Raw genomic sequence first — 21,780 nt, forward strand, 5'->3', positions numbered from 1 at the left:
GGATAGACTTCTGTCTTGCCATTTCCATGTTAAATAAACAGGTGTATATATACATCTGGCATTATTTGGGTAACGGAGGCTGTGCCTTATAGCTGGTTATCAAAAACTGAAAGCAACTTGATTATTTGTGGTCTCTATAGGCACATTCTGTATGTGAACACTTCCAAAGAAATACTTGAAATGTTACTTTTCAATGTAGCCTTGATTGTGACTTCAGAGACTTAATGCTGTTGATCTGTCCTTCAGTAGTGGCTTAGATTAGATTTAGGCCTAATCTTGCTTACCTGTGGAAGACCATTAAGGCTTTAGCTTGAAGTTTGTATTTGGGTTTTCACAAAGCAATTGCACTTAATATTGATGACTAGAACCTGACTCTGAAATGTTCTAGAGGGTTGCAGACCGGCTGTATGGTGTCTATAAAGTCCATGGCAACTATGGAAGAGTGTTCAGGTAAGAGTTCCTACTGTTTTTAAATATATTTGTAGAGAGATGTGGAGAGAGAGATAATTTGGTGGTTATATTGTTAGGCTTTTCAAAAGTGTATGTGAAACATTTGAATATCTGCCTTGAAACCTTCATACTGCAGTACTAAAGAGATTTCTGTATTGGATACAGTGATCCTTGGGTCTGCTGAGATTAGTCTTTAGTGGAAGACTTTTGCTTTTTGGTTTGTATTCCAGACCTTTGGGGCTTTTGTTGTTGCATTTGTTCTGTTTCTTCAGGAAGGAACTTGCTGCCTATTTCATGCAGTTGTCCCTGGAAAGTTTCTAGGTCCCTTTAAGGGTTAAAAATCAACAACTACGTCCAATTTTAGTACCTTTTTAAAGTGAATTTGCCACTCGTTTTTTTGATTTATATGAGTGAGTTGCATGCTCAAGTTTTCCATCCCACTGGAGAATTAAAGAATCTAAACTTCTGGTTAAGGGAAACCTCCTGCTTCTACACACTGTTCAAGTGCTAAATTTAATTCTCCGGGTTAATGGATTGCAGATGTCTTTCTCATTGGGGGTTTTAAAGTGAAATTAGGTGTATTTCTGTAATAACACAAAGACAAACAAATGTCAACATCAGCGGAGTGGAATGTTTATGAAAAAGTGAAGGACAGAAGAGATGCATTAGACATAAATTATGTGAAATATAAGGGGACCCGCTCCTTTTTTCTTGTGAAAAGATGTGGATGTGATTCTTGTACCCAAGAAATCTCGTAAGGTTTCACAAAGCTGGGAACACCATTAAAAATGCAGTGTTCGTACTCGCATGTCCAGAACAAGTCTCTTGCTATCTTTATTGTAGCTCTGTTTCCTTCTTTATCTAAATGACCTCCCTCATGTGAATAGGTAGTTGCAGTAATAAGACAGTTGTAAGTTGATATTTTTTTTTTAATGAATAGAACTAAACAGCAGTCTACTATGTAAACAAAAAACAACATACAGCAAATGGTTTGGGGAGCAGTAAAATGCTTGGAAATGTCAAATCCCACCTTCTGGTTTTTGGAGTGAAAGGCTTCTATCCGATGTGTTGCGAGTCTGGAAAGCGTAATTTGTTCTTGATGGGAACTTTCTAAGCCAGAATTTGGTCTAACATGCTCAACTCCCACCCCACCCCTAACCCCTCCATTTTTAAGTGCTAACGGCGGGGGGGGGTGTGTGTTTGTTTGTTGCTTTTTAAATTGAATTTCAGCTATTTAAACAAGACTCTTTCAGCAAAAAATCAATCCCAGACTAAGTGTATTTGTGAGGATGAGTTTAGGTGTCAGAGACCATTGGTTGTTAACAGAGTGCCACATTGTCAGTGTTGCTCCTTAGAGGAAGAAAACAGTTTGGCCAAGCCTAACTTTGAGGCAGTTTCCATTCAGGTGTCACCTGGACAAAAACTGTATACAGGATGCAGCTTATTAACATCCCTCTCCCTTCACCTGTGATGATGTTTCTAATTTGTTTTTTCTCCAGTGAGTGGAGTGCAATAGAGAAGGAGATGGGGGATGGCTTGCAGAGTGCTGGCCACCACATGGATGTGTAAGTACTGACTGAATATCTGATAGTTTGATGCAAGCCAGATGTAGAGCTCTCCCTCTTTCCTCCCTTTTCCCTCAACCCCAAAGTACGTACAAGTGGTGCAGTGAGAAGGTTGGGGCTGCATTGTTTTTAAGAGTACAGTGTTTCTGTAACTTGGATGAAGGCACAATGTTAGCGTCTATGTACTGTATTAAGTAGCTCAAGAGGTCTCAGGAGAACCAGAGGGGTTTCTTTTTTTATTATTATTTTGAAATTGTAGAAGTGTCTGGAACTCTTCCAGTTTTTCTTTTAAGCTACTACGCCAGAAACTGGTGGAATACAACTTTAATGTACTGCAGACCTGATGAGATCCATTTGGTTTTGATAGCAGCATTTCGTACCATGCAGTAGGTGGTACACAGTTTGGGACTTAATTACAGAGAGTTAAGAAATTTAATCAGCACCAAAACTCCAACGGATTCTTGAAACAAATAGTGACTGGATGTAATAAAGTGGAGAATCCTCCCTCTTTGCATCTTGAGAGTCACTTGGCAGAGTACATGAAGCACAGCCTTCAAAATAAGAGTCTAGCCCTGCAGAGTACTCACAGAAGTGTCTTCTAGGCTCCTGCCTTCTGCTTTTCAGGTAGTCGTATATAGTATGTGAAACAACACCTCAGCCTTGGCCATACTGACCACCATCAGTGGTCCACCCTGGCCTCCAATCGGGAGATCTGGAGACACACCATACATAACGCTGCTGTCTCCTTTGAGAGCACACGTAGAATCAGTTTCGAGGAGAAAAGACAGTGCAGAAAGAACCGTGCCTCGACTGTGCCACCCAAGGAGACCTTCCGGTGTGCTCTTTGCAACCGGTCTTGCCTATCCCGCATTGACCTTTTCAGCCATCAGCGCGCTTGCAGTAAGCGTGGGTAAAGCCCTTCCCAAATCTTCGTCCGTGAAGCCAAGCCATGATGATGATATAGTAAGAGAAACAGTATAATTTCTCATCGCTCTGATTTCTCTAATTGTGCAGTGCAGATAAGTAACAGCTCCAAGAGATGGCGGCTGTTTGACACTTCTTAGTACGGTATTTTTACTGTTCGAGTGTAACTTATCTGAAAGGAAAATGATCAGGTTTAGTTTAATGCGTATTTACCTACTGTTTCTGGTGTTATGCCTTATCAAGTGGAAGGGTTTATAGAGCACACTCTGTCCTCAGCTGCTTCAGAATAATTCTGGTTTTATCAGAACTTTAAGAATTTGAACCCCTCTGAACAAGTTATTCACACTTCTGTGTTTTGTCTAACACGGTGATTTGCACCCCAAAAAAAAAAAGCTATAATATTTTTTTAGGCGGAGGGCTCTGGTGAGAATAAAGAAATGGAGAATGCATTCTGCTTTCAGAGGAATGTAATTGACATAGAGGTTACAATGTTAAGCACCTACTGCAGTATGCAGATGTTGAAGAGATTATGAAAACATGGTATAATGTAGAGGAATTAAGGAGGCACAAGTAGGTTTTCAGTGGTTCAGATACCACAGTAAGATGTCAGACTCCTAGAAATGCATAACCAACTAAAAGAAGTGGGTCTCAGCCTCCTGACTGAGATGTGAACCCTCTCCGTACATTCAAGACACTTAATATTTCTGTCTGTGACGCATGTAGGATTCAAGATCCAGAGTAATGGCCATCAGTTTCTGGGTAACTGAAATCACCACTTGAAGTCTGAGGTAGCTTTCGTTGTCTGCTGTCTTCTGCTCTAGCACTCTTGTACAGCAATAATCTCTTGGTGACAGTCAAGCAAGAAGCAGCAGCCGTGAGATTCAGGAATTCATTCAGTGACCCATGTGGTCTCCTACCAGTAACGTTCATATCTATGATCTCTTGAAAGTCTGACTTGCCAGTTCAGTTACCATTCCCATAACATCAGACAGGAGTTTATTGACAGAAAGCTGCTTCAGGAAGGTTGGCTAATATAGATGATAAACTTTGAGACTAATTTAATTATTCTCCATATGCAGCAGTCTTTACTAGATGTTTATTTAAACTTTTGAGTTGTTATTGTTTAGTATGATCTAAAACTACTCTAATATTTGGAGAAGATATCCCAAAGCTTCTCTGGGTGGGTGCTGTATAACAGGATGAAAAAAGTGATAGAAAACAACAGAGCATGCTGAGAAAGCTCGATTGAATGGCTGTCATTCTAGCACTTAAAAATGAAAGGAAAAAAATGCCAGGCTTTTGCCTTCTGTCCTTTACGCTATTTACGAATGACCCTTTGTCTCTGTATCAGCTCGACTGTCGTTACAGGTGGCATCAGTCTAAACTCAAACACGGGGTTTAGTTGATAATTCCCACAAAGAGTGGGAACATGTTAGGTATGTTTAGAACTTACTGCAGCATCTCTCCAAGATTTTCCCTGGTCTGGTCTGCCTGCCTGCTTAGGACAAACCACTATTTAAACTTCTGCTGAGCAGTCAGAAACTGGGCTTGTCTTACTGCTTTTTTTCAACTCAAACTTAAGTGTCGTTGTGAAAACCCTGTCTAGGTGTGGTAGGGGTTTGTTCAGCGGGGTGTTTTTTTGGTTTGTTGGAGAGTTGTCTGCCGCAGCTGAGTTCTAGCACTGTTCTAAACTTAGAACTTACTTGAAACTGAAACGTGGTCCATCTGCTGCCCTGAGAAATTGAACTGCTGTTCTAAAATTGTTGCAGGACTTAAAAATAAAGAGGGTAAGTCACTCATAACCTGCGTGACTACAGGATTTTTTTCAAAGCAAGATTATTTTCCAACGCTTTGGACTTCTCCCTACTTTGATTCATAATGTGAATTCTCATTCTGCCTGTTTTTTCTATACCTTCTTAAACTGGTCTGCTGTTGCTGGTCACTTCCTGTGTAACACTTATTTATCACCGATAGGTAGGGCTTATCCTGGGTGTTTTTGACTTCACAGAGCATCAGAACAACTCCTCCTGCTTGTAAATTTGTAAAATTCATGACCAGATGGGCATGTCTACAGCTGTTCCTCAGTCTTCTCGTTCTTCCAGTTATTCTGCAATAAGTAGCTGCTCCTGCTTTGAAGAGCCTTAGTTTGCAGGCCCTTCTGAGGAGGCCTGCCGGTTTTTGGCAGGAGTGTCTCCCTCAGATTCCCAGAGGTCTAAGTGACCTTTTTGTTTCTTTTAGAACTTGCGGGAGGAATTGCTTGTCCTCTCCCAAGTCATGTTACCAGTTCCCTTTCAGCTTGAGACACTGCAGCTTCTTCTGTAGAGCCAGTTACTGGATAGACGGAAGAAAGGGGAAAACTCAAGGACTTTGCAGAAACTTGAAACCCAGGAGGTGCTGCGATGGGAACTCATTCATACTGCTTATCTATCATGGTGGACATCCCTTATTGTGGGTTACAGCGGCATCCTGTTTCTGTCACTGAAGCGAGATGTGCACTTACCTCTTAGCTGTAGGCCTGCCCCTGCAAGTGTGTCCGAACAGTCATCTGGATTAGTGAGAACCTATTAAATACTGTCCAATAAGCAATCTAAACTTGAAAAAGAAAGTGCTTTTTTGTCATTTTGAGACATCAGCATAAAATCTTACTTGAGTACAAGAGCTGTGGAGCTGGTCCAAGCCCTTGTACTTCAGATTTCTCCCTAAAAGGCAAGTTTAAACTTCTTACTGCTCTGAATTGCTAAGCCTGACTTACACAGCAGACAAAGCAACAGACTTTCAAGGAGCTGAAGAACTTAATGTCATGGTGTTCAGAGCACCACTGTGAGTTCTCTTGTACTGAGGCTGAATAACGAATGATGAAGGCAGCTACTGCTTTTCAGAAGGTACGTTGTTTGTGTTCCTATGCCTTAAGGCTTTAAGCCTTGCAGGATTTCTTCTGCCTCATGTCTTTTTTGCCTTGGTGCTGCCTGTTGACAGTCCACTGAAGAAAAGGAATAAATTGTTTTTCTTTCCTGTAAGAGAAAAACTGCCTCATCTTCAGCAGGCAGCTTAGGGTAGATCTTGCCAAAAGATTCACTGTAGAATCAAAAAGAAACAGGCCTGCAGGACGGTTTATATTAGCCTCCAAACTTCCTTTTTGGAAGTGCCTTTCTCTATTTTACTTTGTGACTGTTTTTTCTGTCAGACAGGTGTCCTCCCTTGTTACTGTATGTGTAGTCCTTAAAGGTTGAATTAAGGAACTTATTTATTTAACCACAGCTGTTTTTCACCAGATATGCAGCTTCGATTGATGACATTCTGGAAGAAGAGGAACATTATGCAGATCAGCTGAAAGAATACCTCTTCTACGCAGAAGCACTACGGTATGTATGGAAGTGTAGAGCTCAAATGGATGCTGTGGTCCTTTTTAGTTTGGTTTTCTTTCCCAAGAAGTGAAAAATTCAGTGCTGTGGAATCTCCACATTCTCACCTCTTATTTTGTTTACTCATGTGCGATGGCCATGTGGGTGGCCATACAAATCAGAAGAGAGCTGATCCATCGTGAAGTGACAGAGATGTTAAAATTGGTACGCTGCTGAAGGAAAGGCCACTTATTCCCCTGGTTACTGCGGTAATACCTTGGCTTCTGGTATAATAGTGCCCCAATGTGCTGAAAGCTTCAGCTTTCAAATGAGATAGGCCTGACAGAGCTGCTACAGCCATAGCAAATTTCAAAGTGTCCTCTGTAACTTTCATCTGCTGCACAGTCTTGCGCATCTAAATGCTGATTCTTCTTTTTTTTTAACATTAGCCTTTGTAGGGCTGTGTTCCCTAACAAGTGTGGATACAGGAGCAAATTGCTTTGTGCTGTAAGTTCACACGTGAAGCTGCTGTGCTCTCCGTGGGTCTCTTGGAGAGGTGCAGTAGTGCTGTAGATAATCAGGCTGGCGAGTGTGACAGCTGCTGAGTGGGAACCCAGAGCACTAGTAGCCTCTCATGGGAGACCAGTATACATCCGGCAGCGGAGTACGGATGTAGCATTGTCAGCCCACACAGGACTGGGACTTGCTGCAGGTGGTCAGAGGAAACTCTTCCTCTTTTCCAGATGAAAGACACTGTAGGAATCTAGTAGCATGGTTTCTTGTTTCATTGTTTAAAAAATAAAACGTGAAGAATTTTATGACTGACCAATACATTGCTGCAGTGACAGATACCATCTCCAGGTACCTTTTGTCAGAGCTGTGATCATTCTGCAATGTATTTTAAACAAAACTATTTACAGTGGTGCCCTTAAATAGGTGGTAGGACTTGTATTGCTGAGAGCATCTTGGAATGAGTCTAAAAAGAGGAGCAGAGTGCTGCTGTACTGAGAACTTCCTTTATGCTTTGATCCAGGCTCGATTAACTGCAGCATTTGCAGTGTTATGTTCTGTGATGAGGCTGTTGAATTTGAGCTAGACAAATAACCCAATGTGCTGCCTGCCAATAAAAAAAAGTGTGATGCCATACGTAAAGATTAAATGAAGGGAAATGTAGCAAAACAAAGTATTATGTGACAGATCTTTCATTGCTTTTCAGGGCGGTTTGCAGGAAACACGAGCTAATGCAGTATGACTTGGAAATGGCTGCACAGGACCTAACATCTAAGAAACAGCAGTGTGAGGAGCTGGCAACAGGAGTGAGTCTTTTTCCACTTTCTTCTCCAAGATGCTTCTTTTTTCAAATTTATTTTTTATTTGAGCCAAGTTACTTAGAGTGACATTTAAATGGCGCTGATGTGCTGGTGGTCGCTTAGGAGAAGTGGTATCATGTGAACTGAAGGCATCTGAGGTTGAGGGTAATGTGGTTCTTAGTGACATAAGCTGTTTGTACCAAACTTCTTTTATCGACACTGAACAAGCATAGGGTTGCCAGAAAGATGACCTAAGCAGAAAAACACAAACGACTCTATCCTGAAGATCAAAGTGAGAATCCTGATAGGCTTCCTCTGCCTTTTGAAAGGTGGATGTTACTGGTGGTCTGTGGCAGTAGTGCCTTTCACATGGGAGAGGATGTAATTTAATTACATTGCCTGAAAGCAGTAACTTAAAGTGTTTAGAATTCTTAATATTGCTGTTGGATCTATTGATGTTCTGCCTGGAACTACTTTATGCCTTTTCTTTCTCATACAGAACACAAGACTTACGTTCTTTCCTACTTCAGTAGGAAAACTGTGCTAAAAGGTTACCTGTGTCAGTGGAGTGACTTCCTTAGGGGTCCAGTCCACAGACCAGCCTTGAAGAGTTAGAACATGCAGTTACTTACTCCCCTCTTCACTCTGTCTAATGTGAACCACCGTACCTCCCATAGCTACCTATCAATTCATGAAAATTTAATTCGCAAACCGGAAGTTAAAGCAAAAAAAATTAGCTGAGTAATAAGTCCAAATGCTGGTAAAAATCACACGGTGTCTTGTGGCTGTGCTCAAGAATCCCAGACCTAGAGTGTCTTTGTTTTTTTTTGTAGACTGTAAGAACGTTCTCCCTGAAAGGGATGACCAGCAAGCTCTTCGGGCAGGAAACCCCTGAGCAGAGGGAAGCCAAGCTAAAGGTTCTAGAAGAGCAGATACAGGAAGGAGAAGAACAGCTTAAGTCTAAAAATCTGGAGGGCAGGTAAACGAGCTTAACTTTTTCAAAGAAAAAAACAGGGCCTGTGTTACAAGTCCTTGACTGGATGCTCTTGAAGGTGTTTGCATTTTATAAGTGTTTTTAATATGTTCTTGGTGTTTATGAGCTGTCTATAAAAGCTCCTGTCAGCTGCAAGTTGTGAAATAAAGTACAGTACATGCAGTTAGCTTCTGGTCTGAGCGTATGGCTTATGTAAAACCTGATGACTTTCCCAGTTCCTGAGCCCACTCTGATAGCTGACTCGCGAGCTTTTATGTTCAGCTAGTAATATGTTTAGCAGGTGGACTGCTAGGTCTGCAGCTGAACAGCCATAGACTCAAAAGCTGATATGCTTCAAATACAATGTTTAGTTTGGTTTAGATGAGTGGGTCCTGAGCTCATACTCTGCAGCTTCTCCTGTGGGGGACAACCGACTCCTGTTTGAAACAGATTAGAAATTGTTGTGTTTGAGTAACGGCTGCTTGGTGCTCCAGTGAAATTTGCCTCAGGAATGCAAATGTGAAAAATAGGGACTATCATTCCTAAAGCAGCATGGTTGTGTCAGAACACATTCATCGTGTAGCACGCGGGGTGAACGTGGTGTCTCCTAGTAGGTTAAATTAGAGCTGGAAAGATAACGCTAGTTCAAAACAACAAAACACTCAGTAAATGCTGTTTCTTAGTCATTTTGACAGAAGCACCCTCCAGGACTCCCATTCTTGGCAGGCCCCGGCCGCCCCGTGCCCGGGTTTGGGATGTCTGGAGGCCCCGTGCCCGGTTCTGTGATGTCTGGAGGTAGAGCAGCGACTCTTTCACGGGCACCCCCTTGCCGTGGGGAAAGAGCTTGCGTGCCCTTGTGAGGTTGAGAGCTGTGCTGGTGGTGGCATGTGCCTCCGGTGGGGTCTCCCAAGCCAGACAGGTCTCAACTGAAGGGTCAGACAAAGTGTGTCCAGGGGCAGGATGGGCTCACTAGCCTTCGGGCAACCATCCTAGGAGAAGGACAACTCTGACTCCAAACCCGGGCAGATGGAGCTCATTTAGCCCTGTAAGGCTTATCCATCTAAGAGAAGGATACTCTAAACAAACCTACGACCTGAGGACTTCGCTGTCACCGTCCAAGCTCGCTAGGCCCTGGCAGATGAACCTCAGGTGTAAAGGGTGGAGCCAGTTCCGCGCACGCTGCACCTCACCTAAAAAATCCACCGTGCTGGCCCGAAGGGTGCACTCATCGCTTGCAGTGAGCGTGGGAAAAGCCCTTCCCAGATCTTCGTTCACGAAGCCAAGCCATGATGATGATGACAGAAGCACTAGAGATGTGCTTTTACAGCTCTGCGAGCAATTCTCAAGTGAGCATTTGCCTTGTATAGGCCAGCACAAATGAAAACTAGAATTACAGAAAATTAGTGAAGGAGGCCTGAAGACACGTCACCAAACCAACAAAATTAATTCCTGAAGTGAATTGTCCAAGTCAAATTTGCATTGTAAATGTTTGTTGTAATTGAGTGTCTCAAATCCTGAAGACAAGTGAGTTTTCACATTGGAAAGGTGAAGATTCTGACAACTGAAAAAGAAACAGGCAGAATTGTATGCTGAATGTTAGCATAAAGATGTGTAGTTAACCCAACTGAATCTGTGGAAAAAGTGTATTCTGAATTATGCTGGTTCTATGGCAGTGATGCTTACTGGGGGGAAAAAACCACTACCGAACAACCCTACGCATCCTCTGAAAATAATTCGCTCTTAAAAACCTTAAGAATAAGAGAGAATTAGGCAGTAGTGCCAATCACCAAACAAGGACTCTAGGATGCACAGAACTACAGGGCTTGGTTTACTGCCTGGTGGAGCACTCTGTCACACCTAGCTCCTCTGAGGGTCCAGAGGAAGGAAGATGAGCTGAGGATGGAACACGTAAAACACTTACTAACAGAAATGCTGCTTTGAATTGCAGAGACTTTGTGAAAAGTGCCTGGGCTGACATTGAGCGGTTTAAAGAGCAGAAGAATCACGATTTGAAGGAGGCGCTCATCAGCTACGCTGTCATGCAGATTAGCATGTGCAAAAAGGTACGTCGAGCTGGTGAAGGGCCATGCTGCTGGGCTTCTCCTACCCACAGGGGATCAGGTGCAAACTTCCAGTAACGAGGAAGTCGCAGAAGGTTGAAAGTCACTAGCATAAAACCTCCCCTGTATTCCGTCCTGCTTGGACTCGGTGACACGTTAATGTTGATGTACGTGTGTGAGAGGCAGCATGGTCCCATTGCAGTGTGGTCTCTGCCTTATTCCTCTGTGAAGTTCTGTGGGACTCTGTTTTATAGAGTCTTCTGTGGAAGAATGTCTGGTGATGAGGTTTGCAAACAAAGTGTGTTTTCACCTATTGATTTTTAACCTTTTTTTAAAGGGAATCCAAGTTTGGACAAATGCAAAGGAATGCTTCAGCAAGATGTGATTATCTGGAAATGAATTTCTCCTCCAAGTGCCAGAGAACGGAAGCACAAATGTCTAACACCAATGTTAAGTTGCTACATGACTTACATACGAATCACGAAATAAATGAGTTGAGTGAATAGTTTTTCTTTCTGCTGATTGTAACTGTCAATAAAGGACAAAAAGGACACGTTATTAAATGTTTAGCCCTGACTGCCACTTCTGTGGCACGTTTTATATGGGGTAGAAAATAATTCAGGAGTAAAAGAGTTACTGAAAACTACAGCTCTGTACTGGGGCAAAGGTATAGGGGAAGCGTGAGCTGAACTGTTCTGAGACTTGTGAAACACCGCGCTCTGTAACGTGTAGATCACTTCCAGATGCCCTTCTTTTCAGCCCGTGCTGTTGAGAATTTTTAATGCTCAAGGGTGCTTTGGTTTTATAATGGGACACAGAGTTGTGTTCCTGAGTTCTACACCACTAGAGGACAAAACCTGAAATACTGTAACGCCAGCGGTTCGTATTTAAATGCCTTTGCATGTCCATAGAGAAGTGTCTTTTCCGTCGTTGAGGTTAAGCTCCTGAGATGTTTGAAACACTCTACAGTAGAGGTGTTGTACAATGGTTTGATACAATGTTCTGCATTTACTGGTTCCCACTTAAGTTTTGATATGGGCATTGACTTCTTATCAAGCTTCTTCCTGCAAGTAGAGGAGACTGGTGGTCCAGCTGAGCAGCTAAACCAAAGTCAAAGCTGGGCAAGAAGCGGACACAGCTTCTGATTGGTTGGTTGGAACCTGTTTACGCTGGATGCGAACCTGGCCTGTGGTACGTCGGCTTGTAACTGAAGCAATTTGGGTCTTAAAAGAATAGTTGTGAATGAAGTTGCGGAAATAAAAATCCTGGTGCAGGTTCTGTAGCACTGAGGAGCGGTGATGTGCAGAATCCACAGCGATCCAAGGTGTCTGTCTGGCTCTTGTAGTGGCGTCTCAGTGTGTGTGTATGTATATACACCAGTATAACATGACTTGCGGTTACAGGTACTTGCGTTAAATGTTTCCAGTTAGGAAAAACAGTGTCTAGTACTGGGCTTTTTTGACATACTTAAAGTTCCTGAAGTCTTGTGGAGTTTGTCAGACTAGATTGCTAGTCCTAAAGGAAGGTTTGTAATACGCTGTTGAAAAACGTGTGTAACTATTCTGGATTATAACACTACTCAGATTAAGATTTTTTTTAAGAAATACTCCATGAAGTCCTTAAATGTTCTTTTGATAGATTATGTGAACATAGTCTCCGATATGTCCCGCGTTCCTTTTGTCTCTGCTGCATTTCTTTTCTATAACAGCATTGTGAGGAATCCGTAGGCCTGTCGTACACTACAGCGTACAACTCTGCGGTGAAATGCAGTGGCTCTGCTAACCCCCGTTGGCTTTGTCAGAGCACGTGAGAGTGACCCTCCTGGCCGAGAGCTGATGCTGGGCAGAGAGAGGTCTCTCCGTCTGACACTTCCAGGCAGAAGCGCTGTCCGTTCCGAGGCTGCAGGATCTGGTCCCTGTACAGGCTGAAGGACTCTTCCATTCCAAACCCTGAAGTTGCACACCTGATGTGTTCAGTGAACTTTCTAAAGGAGTGGTGCCTTAATACAATACCGTGAGGCACTCAGAGTAGGGATTCTTCATGCACTTTGATTTTTGGTAGATCTTTCTGGTGCCTCTTTCCCCATTTCACGTGCTGTACAGCTTATTAAATGTGTGAGTATGCCTTTTTCTCCTTGCTAGTTGTACTAAATTTAAGAAGGGAACAAAACAGTTCTTGTAAGTTTTGTGCCAAATAAGCTAAATAAAATTGCTCTTTGATATTTTTGTTACGTTGTTTTTTGTAAAAACGTGGTCTTCCCAGTTCTGACAACTGCGGCTTGATTTCTTGAAATTGGTTCTTGTGCATCTCGGCTCTCAAACGGTGTCCAAACTTGGGTTTAAAAATGAAGTAGTAAATTGTGCACAACAGGCTGAGTTGCCTTTCAGTGAAGAACACAGCGCTAAGGCCAGAACCGGTTGCTTGTCACAAGCCAGCTTGGATCCTGCTCTGTTCTTTGCCCAAACAGAACTAGCTGTCTGAATTCCGTGTGTGTGTTAGGTAAGAGAAGATGCATTTGAGAAGGGCTCATCTTTTTGGAGAGAAATTGGGCGAAAGGGGAGTTAAGGATAATTTGCAACGTCTTTATTTCTTTTACTTGTGCTGTTTCTGGAACAGTCTTGCCTGGCTGGGGTTTGTGTGCTTGTGAATCTCGGCAGACCATGAAGGTTTCTCCCCCTCTCTTAGCTCTTTAAGGGGAAATACCTAGCTCATGGGCATTCCCCTGTGGCTAGTAGAGTCCACCTGGCAAATGCCCGCCTGTGAAATGTGCATTCTTCCGGTTACGGTGCGGATTTACCTTCTGTGACTTAATCCACTTTGACTCCTGAGCTTCCTTCAATTGCCCGGTAAATATCGGGAGCCAGTGGAAGGCCTTGAGAATAATAGCAGGTAGGTGGACTGTTTTCACTGAATCTCGACAAAATGCTTGTGTATGGAAGAGCTGACCTGCGCGGATCATCTGATTAGCTGGTGGAGCTGTCACTGTTGTCCCAGGAAACTTCGCAGGGTGGGTTATCGCCGCTCATGCCCACCCCGACATCCCCCGTTACTAGCAGGACCTTGACTTTTCGGTGCATTTTGCTTACTACTGTTGTCTGCTCCTGAAATCTAACCAGGGCAGGGGAGCCAGCAGAAAGGGAGAGATGAAGTATTTTTATGAAGTCTCTTTTTTTTTTAAATGCTGTGTTATTTCAGTATCTGGCATGTCGGCCAAAGCAGAGTTAACGTAGCAGCTGTGTGCAGGGACTACCTTGGCAAGCGCAGAGCACAACTCGGAGCCCAAGCACACGCTTGGAGGAGCTTACCTTGTGCAGGAGAGCCAGAGGAACGTGGTGGCTGTAGTCAAACTCCCAGCAGAGGCAGCGGATCAAGGCTGAAGTCCAGGAGGCTGGGCTGTGAGCTCTGCGTCCCAGGAGACCCTATTTCCCTGTGTGTCTCCCCCTACCACCAAAATTCTGTGTGCTCTAGTTAAAGAAACAAGTAATACCTTCTAATGTCCCCTGAAGGACTAGAGGGAAGAAAGCTGTTGGACCCCACCCTTCCCACACAGGCTGGGCAGGGAGGGCTCTCACTCATGTTTCCTGATGCTCCCCTGTTCTGCACATCCCTGATGCCTCTGTCTGTGGGGACCTAGAGGTCTGTGGGGAGGTGTGATCTGGGTGGTGAATGTCCTCATGGAGGGCTGCCGTAGAAATAACATGGAGGAACCGGGTGGAATGAGGCCAAGCGAACCATAGAGCACAGGCTTTGGTGCTGAATCCAAGTGTCTTGCTGAAGACGATCACTGTGGACCCAGCTCCTGTCGAGACCTTGGCACCACAGGAGAGAACCTTGGGGGAGCTGCTTGCCTCTAGTGGGAGGCTGGCTGCAGCATGGTAGCCAGAGAAATGTCTCTCTTTAAATGGCAGAGGCTTCACTGCCATCCCAGCTGAATCACGGGGGTTTTAGGGATGTCCCCTCTGTGGCACGACTGCCTTGGACTGCCCGGAGAGCCTCAAGTTCCTGCGCAAGCAAAGAGCTGTGATTCTTTGGCTGCAGTTGTCCAGTGATGTGCTGTGGTGTTACTAGAAGGATTTTGCAATTGTGACTTCTGTAGGGCCACGTGCAAAGGAGAAAGCCTTTCGGGGGTTTTTCCCTGCTTTTTTTAGTTGTTTTTGAATGGCTGACATAGACTGGCCTTCCCAATGCTGTGTTTTCTTTCCAAAAAAGTCTTTTCACTTTGACTTATTGTAAAATGTATCTAAAACACAGATGAAGCTAAACTGGAAAGGATCTTTGGTGGGTTTAGAGGAAAACAACTCCGGACAGTGAAAGCGTGGGGACTGTGTGGAGGTGAGGGGAGATGGCACCGTGCTGGGAAAGACAAGGGGGGCGGTTAAAGCTGTGTGCAGGTGAGAGAGGACAGGGCTTCGAGGAGCAGTGCACCAGAGGATGAGGAGAGGAGGAGGAGACCAGAGAAGGTGAACAGACAAGAGGGAGAGCAGAGAGGGGAAGGGTGGAGGAGCTGGGGAGAACAGATGGAAAGGTTCTGTACCTGTGGGCTGTGCAGAAGGGGAAAGCCCTGTGCAGCCCTTGTTTTGGAGGGGTGAAAATGTGAGGGAGTGGGAACAGGAGCCAAGGAAATGTCAAGAGCTGTCAACGGCACAACTGTAGAACACTAACAGTAGTATCTAGGTCTGGGTGTATCTTGTGGTGGTCTTAAAGCTGAGTTAAACACTGATAGTGGTGTAACATTGCTCTGGAGCTCAGATGGAAAGATTTAATTTTGTCTAATATTTTGTTATCTATTTTCAATACGATTGCTTTGAATTTTTGGAATTTAAAAAAAGGAGAGGCTGCAGCCTTTAACAACACAGCATAAACTTTGTCAGCACCCTGATCCTACACACACCAGCATGATCTGGGGTCCTGCTGGCTGCTGCAGCTCCAAACCAGGCTGTCTCCACGTACGACAAACGTCGCAGGGGCCGCGATGAAAAGACAGCTGCTTCGTCTGCAGTGAAAGCTTTCTGTTATGTCCGTCTGCCTTCTTTTCAGAAAGCAGCTGGAAGTGGCCGCGGAAGATGGGAGGGGGACTTTGGGGTGATGCTGCCCGGGATGCTGCGCTGGAGAGTGATGCACGCGAACGGAAAACGTGACCCCGACCGCCCCCTTGTGGGTCCCCAGCTCGGGCTCGCCGGGCCCGGAGTACAACCGCGGCAGGAGGGAGGGAGGGAGGTCGGTCACCGCCACCTGCTCGCCCTCCGGCCACCCCGAGGTGCGAGGGCCACGCAGCAGCGTGAGGTGAGGGATGGCTGCACACAGAGGGGTGGTCCCCCTGGGAGAGGTTTCCAGGCCGGGTTTAGTGATGGGGGGTTCGTTGCTGCAATAACGCCGTGTGTTACGCTGCGATTTGCAGCTTGTGTGCGGGTCCCCCAGGTGCCTTTTACACTGGGCAAATGCTGCCCTGAGCTCAAACACCGGTGTCTGAGCTAGCAGTGGTTTGTTCTGTTGGGTGGGATTGTTTGTGGCATGTCATGTTTATGTCCTTTGTTCGTGTTTTCACTGCTTGGAGGTGGTGCCTGCACCGTGCGAAGAAGGAATGACCTGTGAGCGTTCGTTTGAGAGAAGGCGAAGTCATCCTTGCCCAGTGCTGCTCTGAATTAGCTTTTTCTGAAGCATGTGCTCTCTAATCCCAGGTTTGAACCTTTGTGGTGGTGACAGGGGGGCCAAATCTCTTGATGTTGCTCCGGGGCTAAAACCATAAACTTTATTTCCTGTCCCACTTGTCCGCTTTATCTTCCAAGCGAGGTGTGGCAGGCTCCTGGCCGCTCACCCCGATGGCCCTGCAGGCACTGGATGCTCAGGGGGCAGCAGGGAAGAGCCACGGGCTCCTTGCACTGCAACGGGGTCCCTCAGAGGCAACGCATGTCCCTCCTGTGCTGAGTTTGCCAGACTAGAGTGAGCATCACAATAGCCACGGCAGCATTCCCGCTCCCCTGTGATGTTCCCTGCTCTCCTCCACGGATCACAACTGCCTGAAGGTCACGACTGCTGTGTTTCAAGCCATGCCTGGTGCTCCAGCTGGCTTTCAGAGCCTCTCTTCCCCCAGCCCAACTGTGCTGGGGCTGCACAGTGCTGTGTTGGGTCTGGGACCAAGCTGCTGCTCATTTGTTTCCGTCAGGTGACTCTTGTCATCGCTTCCCAGCGGCGCAGCCTCCTCTTCCTCTAGCAGCTCCTTAATCTTTTAATCTCCATCACCCACGGTCTCAGTAATGCCCTGGAGGTTAGAGAAGATGCTAACCAGTGCAGAGCCAATGTGAGATCCCAGCTACCCCAGAGAGTTCCTGTTTCCAGGGAAATCCTGAAGCCTTTGGCCAGGTTCTAATCTACTTTGAGGAACGCTAGGCTGGCTCTCTGCTTCCTCATTCAGAGCAGGACTGGTCCAGCCTGAGTGAGGAAAGCTGCAGTATGGTGGGTTGCTGCATCGATATTTTCGCTCTATCAAGGAAAACGTAATCTGTTAAAATGAGAATCGGTTTGACAAGATCTGTTTTCCATGAACGTGTTACTTGGTATTAATCTCTTTTAGCTATAAACAACTATGCTTTTCCCAGGGATTACTTTTGAGCTGACAGGCCTATAATAACCCAACCTCTCTGACTCTGTTTTTAAAAACAAGCAAAATTTTAGCCTTCTTCCAGCCCTGTGGAATTTCTCCTAACATTCAAGACTTGTTGAAAATCAGCATCCACAGTTCAGAGATCTCTTATGGTGGGACAGTTACAAGCTTGAGAAGAAACTCCATGGTTCTGCAGATTCAGGAGTTAGTTTAGGAAGCTGGTGTCTAGTGCTGCACCCTGGGTATGATGCAGGAGAAATGATCTCCTCGTGACGGGGCTAACGCACTGCTGTGGCTGACGAAGAGCGCACGCAGAGTGCAGTTCAGCTTTAGCATCCTCCTAAGTGAAGTGGAAAGCGTAACCTCACGTAGTTTAACGTGATGTTACTTTATAGCTCTGTGCTGTGGCTGGAGTTCGGCCAAACTCTCTGACAACGCAGAACTGAAGTGCTGAATTAATCTTTGAACATGTGAAGTGTCAGGAGTGTTCGCTGGCACAGGGGCTTCGTTGGGGGACCAGGAGACACCATTTGGTCTGGGAAGACAAACTCTTAGGGGAGATGAGGAATCCTCCCTTCAAAATCGAAAATCCTTCTCTGTGCTGATTCTTCCCTAAGTACATCTCGCTTCCTTATCGACAATCGATCCTTCCTAACCTCTAACCTCTCTTTACGGTTGGTTTTACCATTCCTCTCCTCTCCGTAATACTTTACCTGTTTCTGTTTCTTCTCAAAGCCAGGATATGGCTTTGAACATGTGTTGCCTCTTCCAATTTCAGGGCACGCACTTTAAATATTTGGAAATAATTGCTGGTGATCATTCCCTTTCTATTCGAGCTGATGTAGTTACTGCTATTTTTAGCTTTAAAATGCTAAATACACAGTGCTTAGCTGGGCCTTTTTCTATTTCCTCCCAACAAACATAATGATTGCAATTACAAGGCAATTTAGTGGTTGCTTGGTTTCATGTTACTTTAAAATTTGAAAACATTTCTTTTTTCTGTCCTGCATCGACATCCAGTACGGACCTTCCTGTGCTGGAGTTAAATGAAAGCGATGACAAGCCATGGAGCAGGCCTGTGCCACCAGCAAATGTGTGCGCAGCGGGACAGACGCCTCAGAGCTGGTCCTCAGCAGATGGTCCTGGAGAATTTTGGATTTGATTCAGGTGAAGATTCTCCTTCCTCCCTACGCCCCGTTACCAGAGTGGGATGGTGTTTGCACTGCGGTGCTGGAGATCCCTGACAAGCACGCAAGGATGAAGGAGCCGTTTTTGACGGAGATGTTCGTGGAAGGTCATGGGGCAGCAGTTCCCTGTGCCGGGGCCTTGGCAGCATTCGTAGGGTCTCAGGAGAGCAGAGGGTGGTGAGCTGCTGTAGGAGCCTGCCTCTGTGAGTGATAACCTCTGCTTGCAAGATCCCACTTGTAGTAGGTAGATAAGGTTGTAGAGGGGAAATGAGCTGTTACTAGGAGCAGGGTTGGAGATAAGCACGGGGAAAGAAAACACAGGCTCTGCCAGCCCAGCCGGAGGTTTGGGTATGGTTGGATTTGGTAAACACAGGCGCAGCTGCTGCAAGAGTTTGTTTGTAAATTTGGTTTCCAGGAATGACTTTCACATGAACTTGATGTGGTTTGGCCGTAGCCCTGCTTGGGAGCTGGGTTTGGGGTTACTTGTTTCCATCTGAGGAGCAATGCGTGGATGCAAGAGCCCCGGCCCTGATCAACAGAGCTGGGAGCTGACACCTTAGGTTAGAGTGACCTGTGTGCTGTGAGAAGGCACACGTTGCTGTCGTGGGCAGATTGAGCTGCCTGAGAGGGTGGACCCAGCTGCTGGTTCAAAAATGGTTCCCACCTCCTTTCCAGAGGGTGCCCCTTCCCCTCCTCTCTTGGCACCCACCTTTCTGCCTTCCATCGGTGTTAACGCTTCAGCACATGAACCTTTCCACCAGGTGTGGTTGACACCCTTATGCCAAGTTTGTGCCTGCAAATGTGTCGTGGCTGTTTGTTTTGAGTGTTACCTGCGCTGTGGCACTGCTGGCAACGGGCCAGTTCCCTCCACTGCTTTTGTTCAGAATGTCCTGGCTTCATGGCTGCTCCCCTTCGTCCTCTCTTCATGCTAGTTCCGTCCCTCTCAAGTTGTTCAGTCTGCCTGAGCTTGCTGCTCAGAAAATTGGGGTGGCTTCTACTGATGTGGTGGCCTTCCCCAGTCAACAGCCTCCCCTCCCACTGGAAAAATGTGCCACAAAACCTTCTTCTCTCACTTTACAATGTAACTGCATCCCTGATTTCTTTCTGTTCTTCCTAAACATCGATTAAGGTGGGAACGGTCTCAAGAATTGTTGCTGAGATACCTGCTTCTTCGTGTTGTGCACAGTCCTCTCTAGTCCTCACCAACGTGCCCAGCCTCCTGGGATGTACGTGGCATGGATGGCCCTGCTTCTTTACAGATGGCTCCATAAACAGCTGCCCCTGGAAATTTAAGCTTAATTACACGTTATGTATTGGCTCTAGAGATGCAGGAAGTGTGTCCCTTGAAGGGATGTTCTTCTGTTATCCAGAAAGAAGTGGGTTTTTGCAGTGATGGAAGAGTTCTCTAGGCAGCATGGATTGCCTTTCAGGTTGGGTTGAGCAGCCATGTTCAACAGGGCTTCTCACCTTTCTGCCTCTTCTGTCTCCAGCCAGCAGTGCTTTGACCTTTGTCTCAAGTTTAAAAACTGCAGAGGCTCCTGCTTAGCTTTGATATGAACCGTGTCCCTAACAGACACTTTTCCTTTTTTCCCATCTTCCTTACAGCGTGAGTAGCAAGTTCTCTCCAGCTCGCTTGTCCGAGTTCTCCAGCTGCTGTGTCAATACTTGCCTTCCAAACCACTGATTTTTGTGTGGCACAGTGGCCATCGCTCCCCTCTCAGGAAGTGACCCAGCGTCAGGTTGGAGCTGTGGCACGCTGCAGCAGGCAAGAGGTGCGGTTCCCCGGCTGGCTGTGAGAGTGTGTCATATTCTGTTTGTCTCAGCAGCTGTCCCTGGACTAAGGACATTTCTGGGTCCAGTTAATGGGAAAGCAAACTGTTGGGTGGCTGTATGGGAACTCTAAACCCAGTTATGAGATTGCCATAATCTAGGGAATGAAGGGAAAATAAAGAACAAACTATGAAATAGCCTCTTCTCGCTGACTGATCTTACCGTTGCTGTTAGTCCCTTGGGTCAACATATCCCAGAGACATTCCTTCACCTCCAAGTGTTTGAAGAGGCTAGTATTTGGAAGGATGAGCTGCTCTGCCAAGTGTAAAGGCAGAGTCTGGCTCACCTGTAGCAGAAGATGGGATCTGGAGTTTTTCGGTGAGCATCCCTGGGTGCCGAGTGTGAGAGGAAGAGGGTCACATCCCAAGGTAGGCATTTAAGGCAGGTTGAAGGAATTCCTCCCTGGAGATGCCTCTTTGTCTGCCTTGACTGCACAGGGAGTTGCAGAGAGATAATTAGTTTTCAGATGTAGTCTACCCTAAATAAGGGACGGAGACTGTAGTGGGTTGTTGCAGGTTTGCTTTCAAAGATTTTGGCCTCTCTGTAAAAATTAGAAACTGGGAGTTTTACGAAACTGCCTTGGATTTGGTCCAGAAACACCAGCATTGCTGTTCTCTAGGAAAGGGAGCCCCTGCCTCATAGATATTTCTTTCTCTCTCCCTCAAAAATTAGAAAAATAGCTTTGCAGGTCATTGTGCCTCTGGCACCTGGGCTTGTGTACCTGAAGCGCAGGACACTTTCCACAGAAGAGCCAGACGCTGACTGGAGAGCTGGGTGATGTTGTCTCGGTGTTTTGCCTCGCGGGGTGGCTGCTGGCTGGCGGAGAGGAGTTAACTGGTGGTATCTAGACTCGCGTGCACAGAGCAGCTGCTGATCTGCAGATGAAGGGGTTCCAACAGGAAAAATAAATCCTGTCTGTACCTGTGCTCGTTTGCTCCTGCTGGAGCCCAGTCTCAGCACTGTAGCACAAATGATAATGGGTGCCATGGCCGCGCACCCGTGCTGTTCCCGCAGCGAGCGAGCACCCAGCACAGCTTTGGTGATGATGCACATGGCATGGCGAGGGAGCGCGTGGAGCAAAGCAACGCTGCGCGCCTTGTTCAAACAAGTGCCTTTTGATCCAGTGGGCTGCAGGAGAGAAATCCAAAACTAGACCAAACAAAGCCCCCCCCCCCAAAAAAAAACCAAGAAAGATAGACTTAAGGTGTGCATTTCATAAGCTGAATGGCTTTTTTCTGGATTTCTTCTTTGGATTTCTTAGGTAGCCTTTAGCTTTTCTCTGAAAATCAGATGACTCGTCCTGAATTTTGGGAATTGAAATACCCCTAGAGACCTTTCCCTGCTGCGCGGCAGTTGCCATTATGGGATAAGTATCTGCAAATGGCAGCTGTTCCACTGCAGTTGGTGTGATGGGAAACGCAGGGGAGAAGCCACCTCTGCTGCTCTCCAGCGCTCACAGGGAAGCGATGCTTGCTGGACAGACTGGTTTGTGAAAGGAATGTAAGACAACAACAAACCCCCCCACCCACCACTGTCCAC

At 45.9% G+C, this 21,780-nt stretch overlaps 1 protein-coding gene across 1 annotated transcript in view; it reads left to right on the forward strand.

Annotated features, from left to right (window-relative positions):
- Nucleotides 1-11,388, forward strand: part of SNX4 (sorting nexin 4) — a 33,077-nt gene extending 21,689 nt beyond the window's left edge. Inside the window, exons 7-13 of the mRNA XM_010132277.1 lie at nt 389-450; nt 1,950-2,015; nt 6,212-6,301; nt 7,497-7,596; nt 8,424-8,569; nt 10,512-10,626; nt 10,961-11,388. Of these exons, the coding sequence (XP_010130579.1) occupies nt 389-450; nt 1,950-2,015; nt 6,212-6,301; nt 7,497-7,596; nt 8,424-8,569; nt 10,512-10,626; nt 10,961-11,008 (627 nt within the window). The 3' untranslated portion in view covers nt 11,009-11,388. The remainder of the gene's footprint in view (nt 1-388; nt 451-1,949; nt 2,016-6,211; nt 6,302-7,496; nt 7,597-8,423; nt 8,570-10,511; nt 10,627-10,960) is intronic.
- Nucleotides 11,389-21,780: the final 10,392 nt, after the last annotated feature.

This window comes from Buceros rhinoceros, unplaced genomic scaffold (genome assembly GCF_000710305.1).
Source record: "Buceros rhinoceros silvestris isolate BGI_N320 unplaced genomic scaffold, ASM71030v1 scaffold30272, whole genome shotgun sequence".
NCBI lineage: Eukaryota > Metazoa > Chordata > Aves > Bucerotiformes > Bucerotidae > Buceros > Buceros rhinoceros.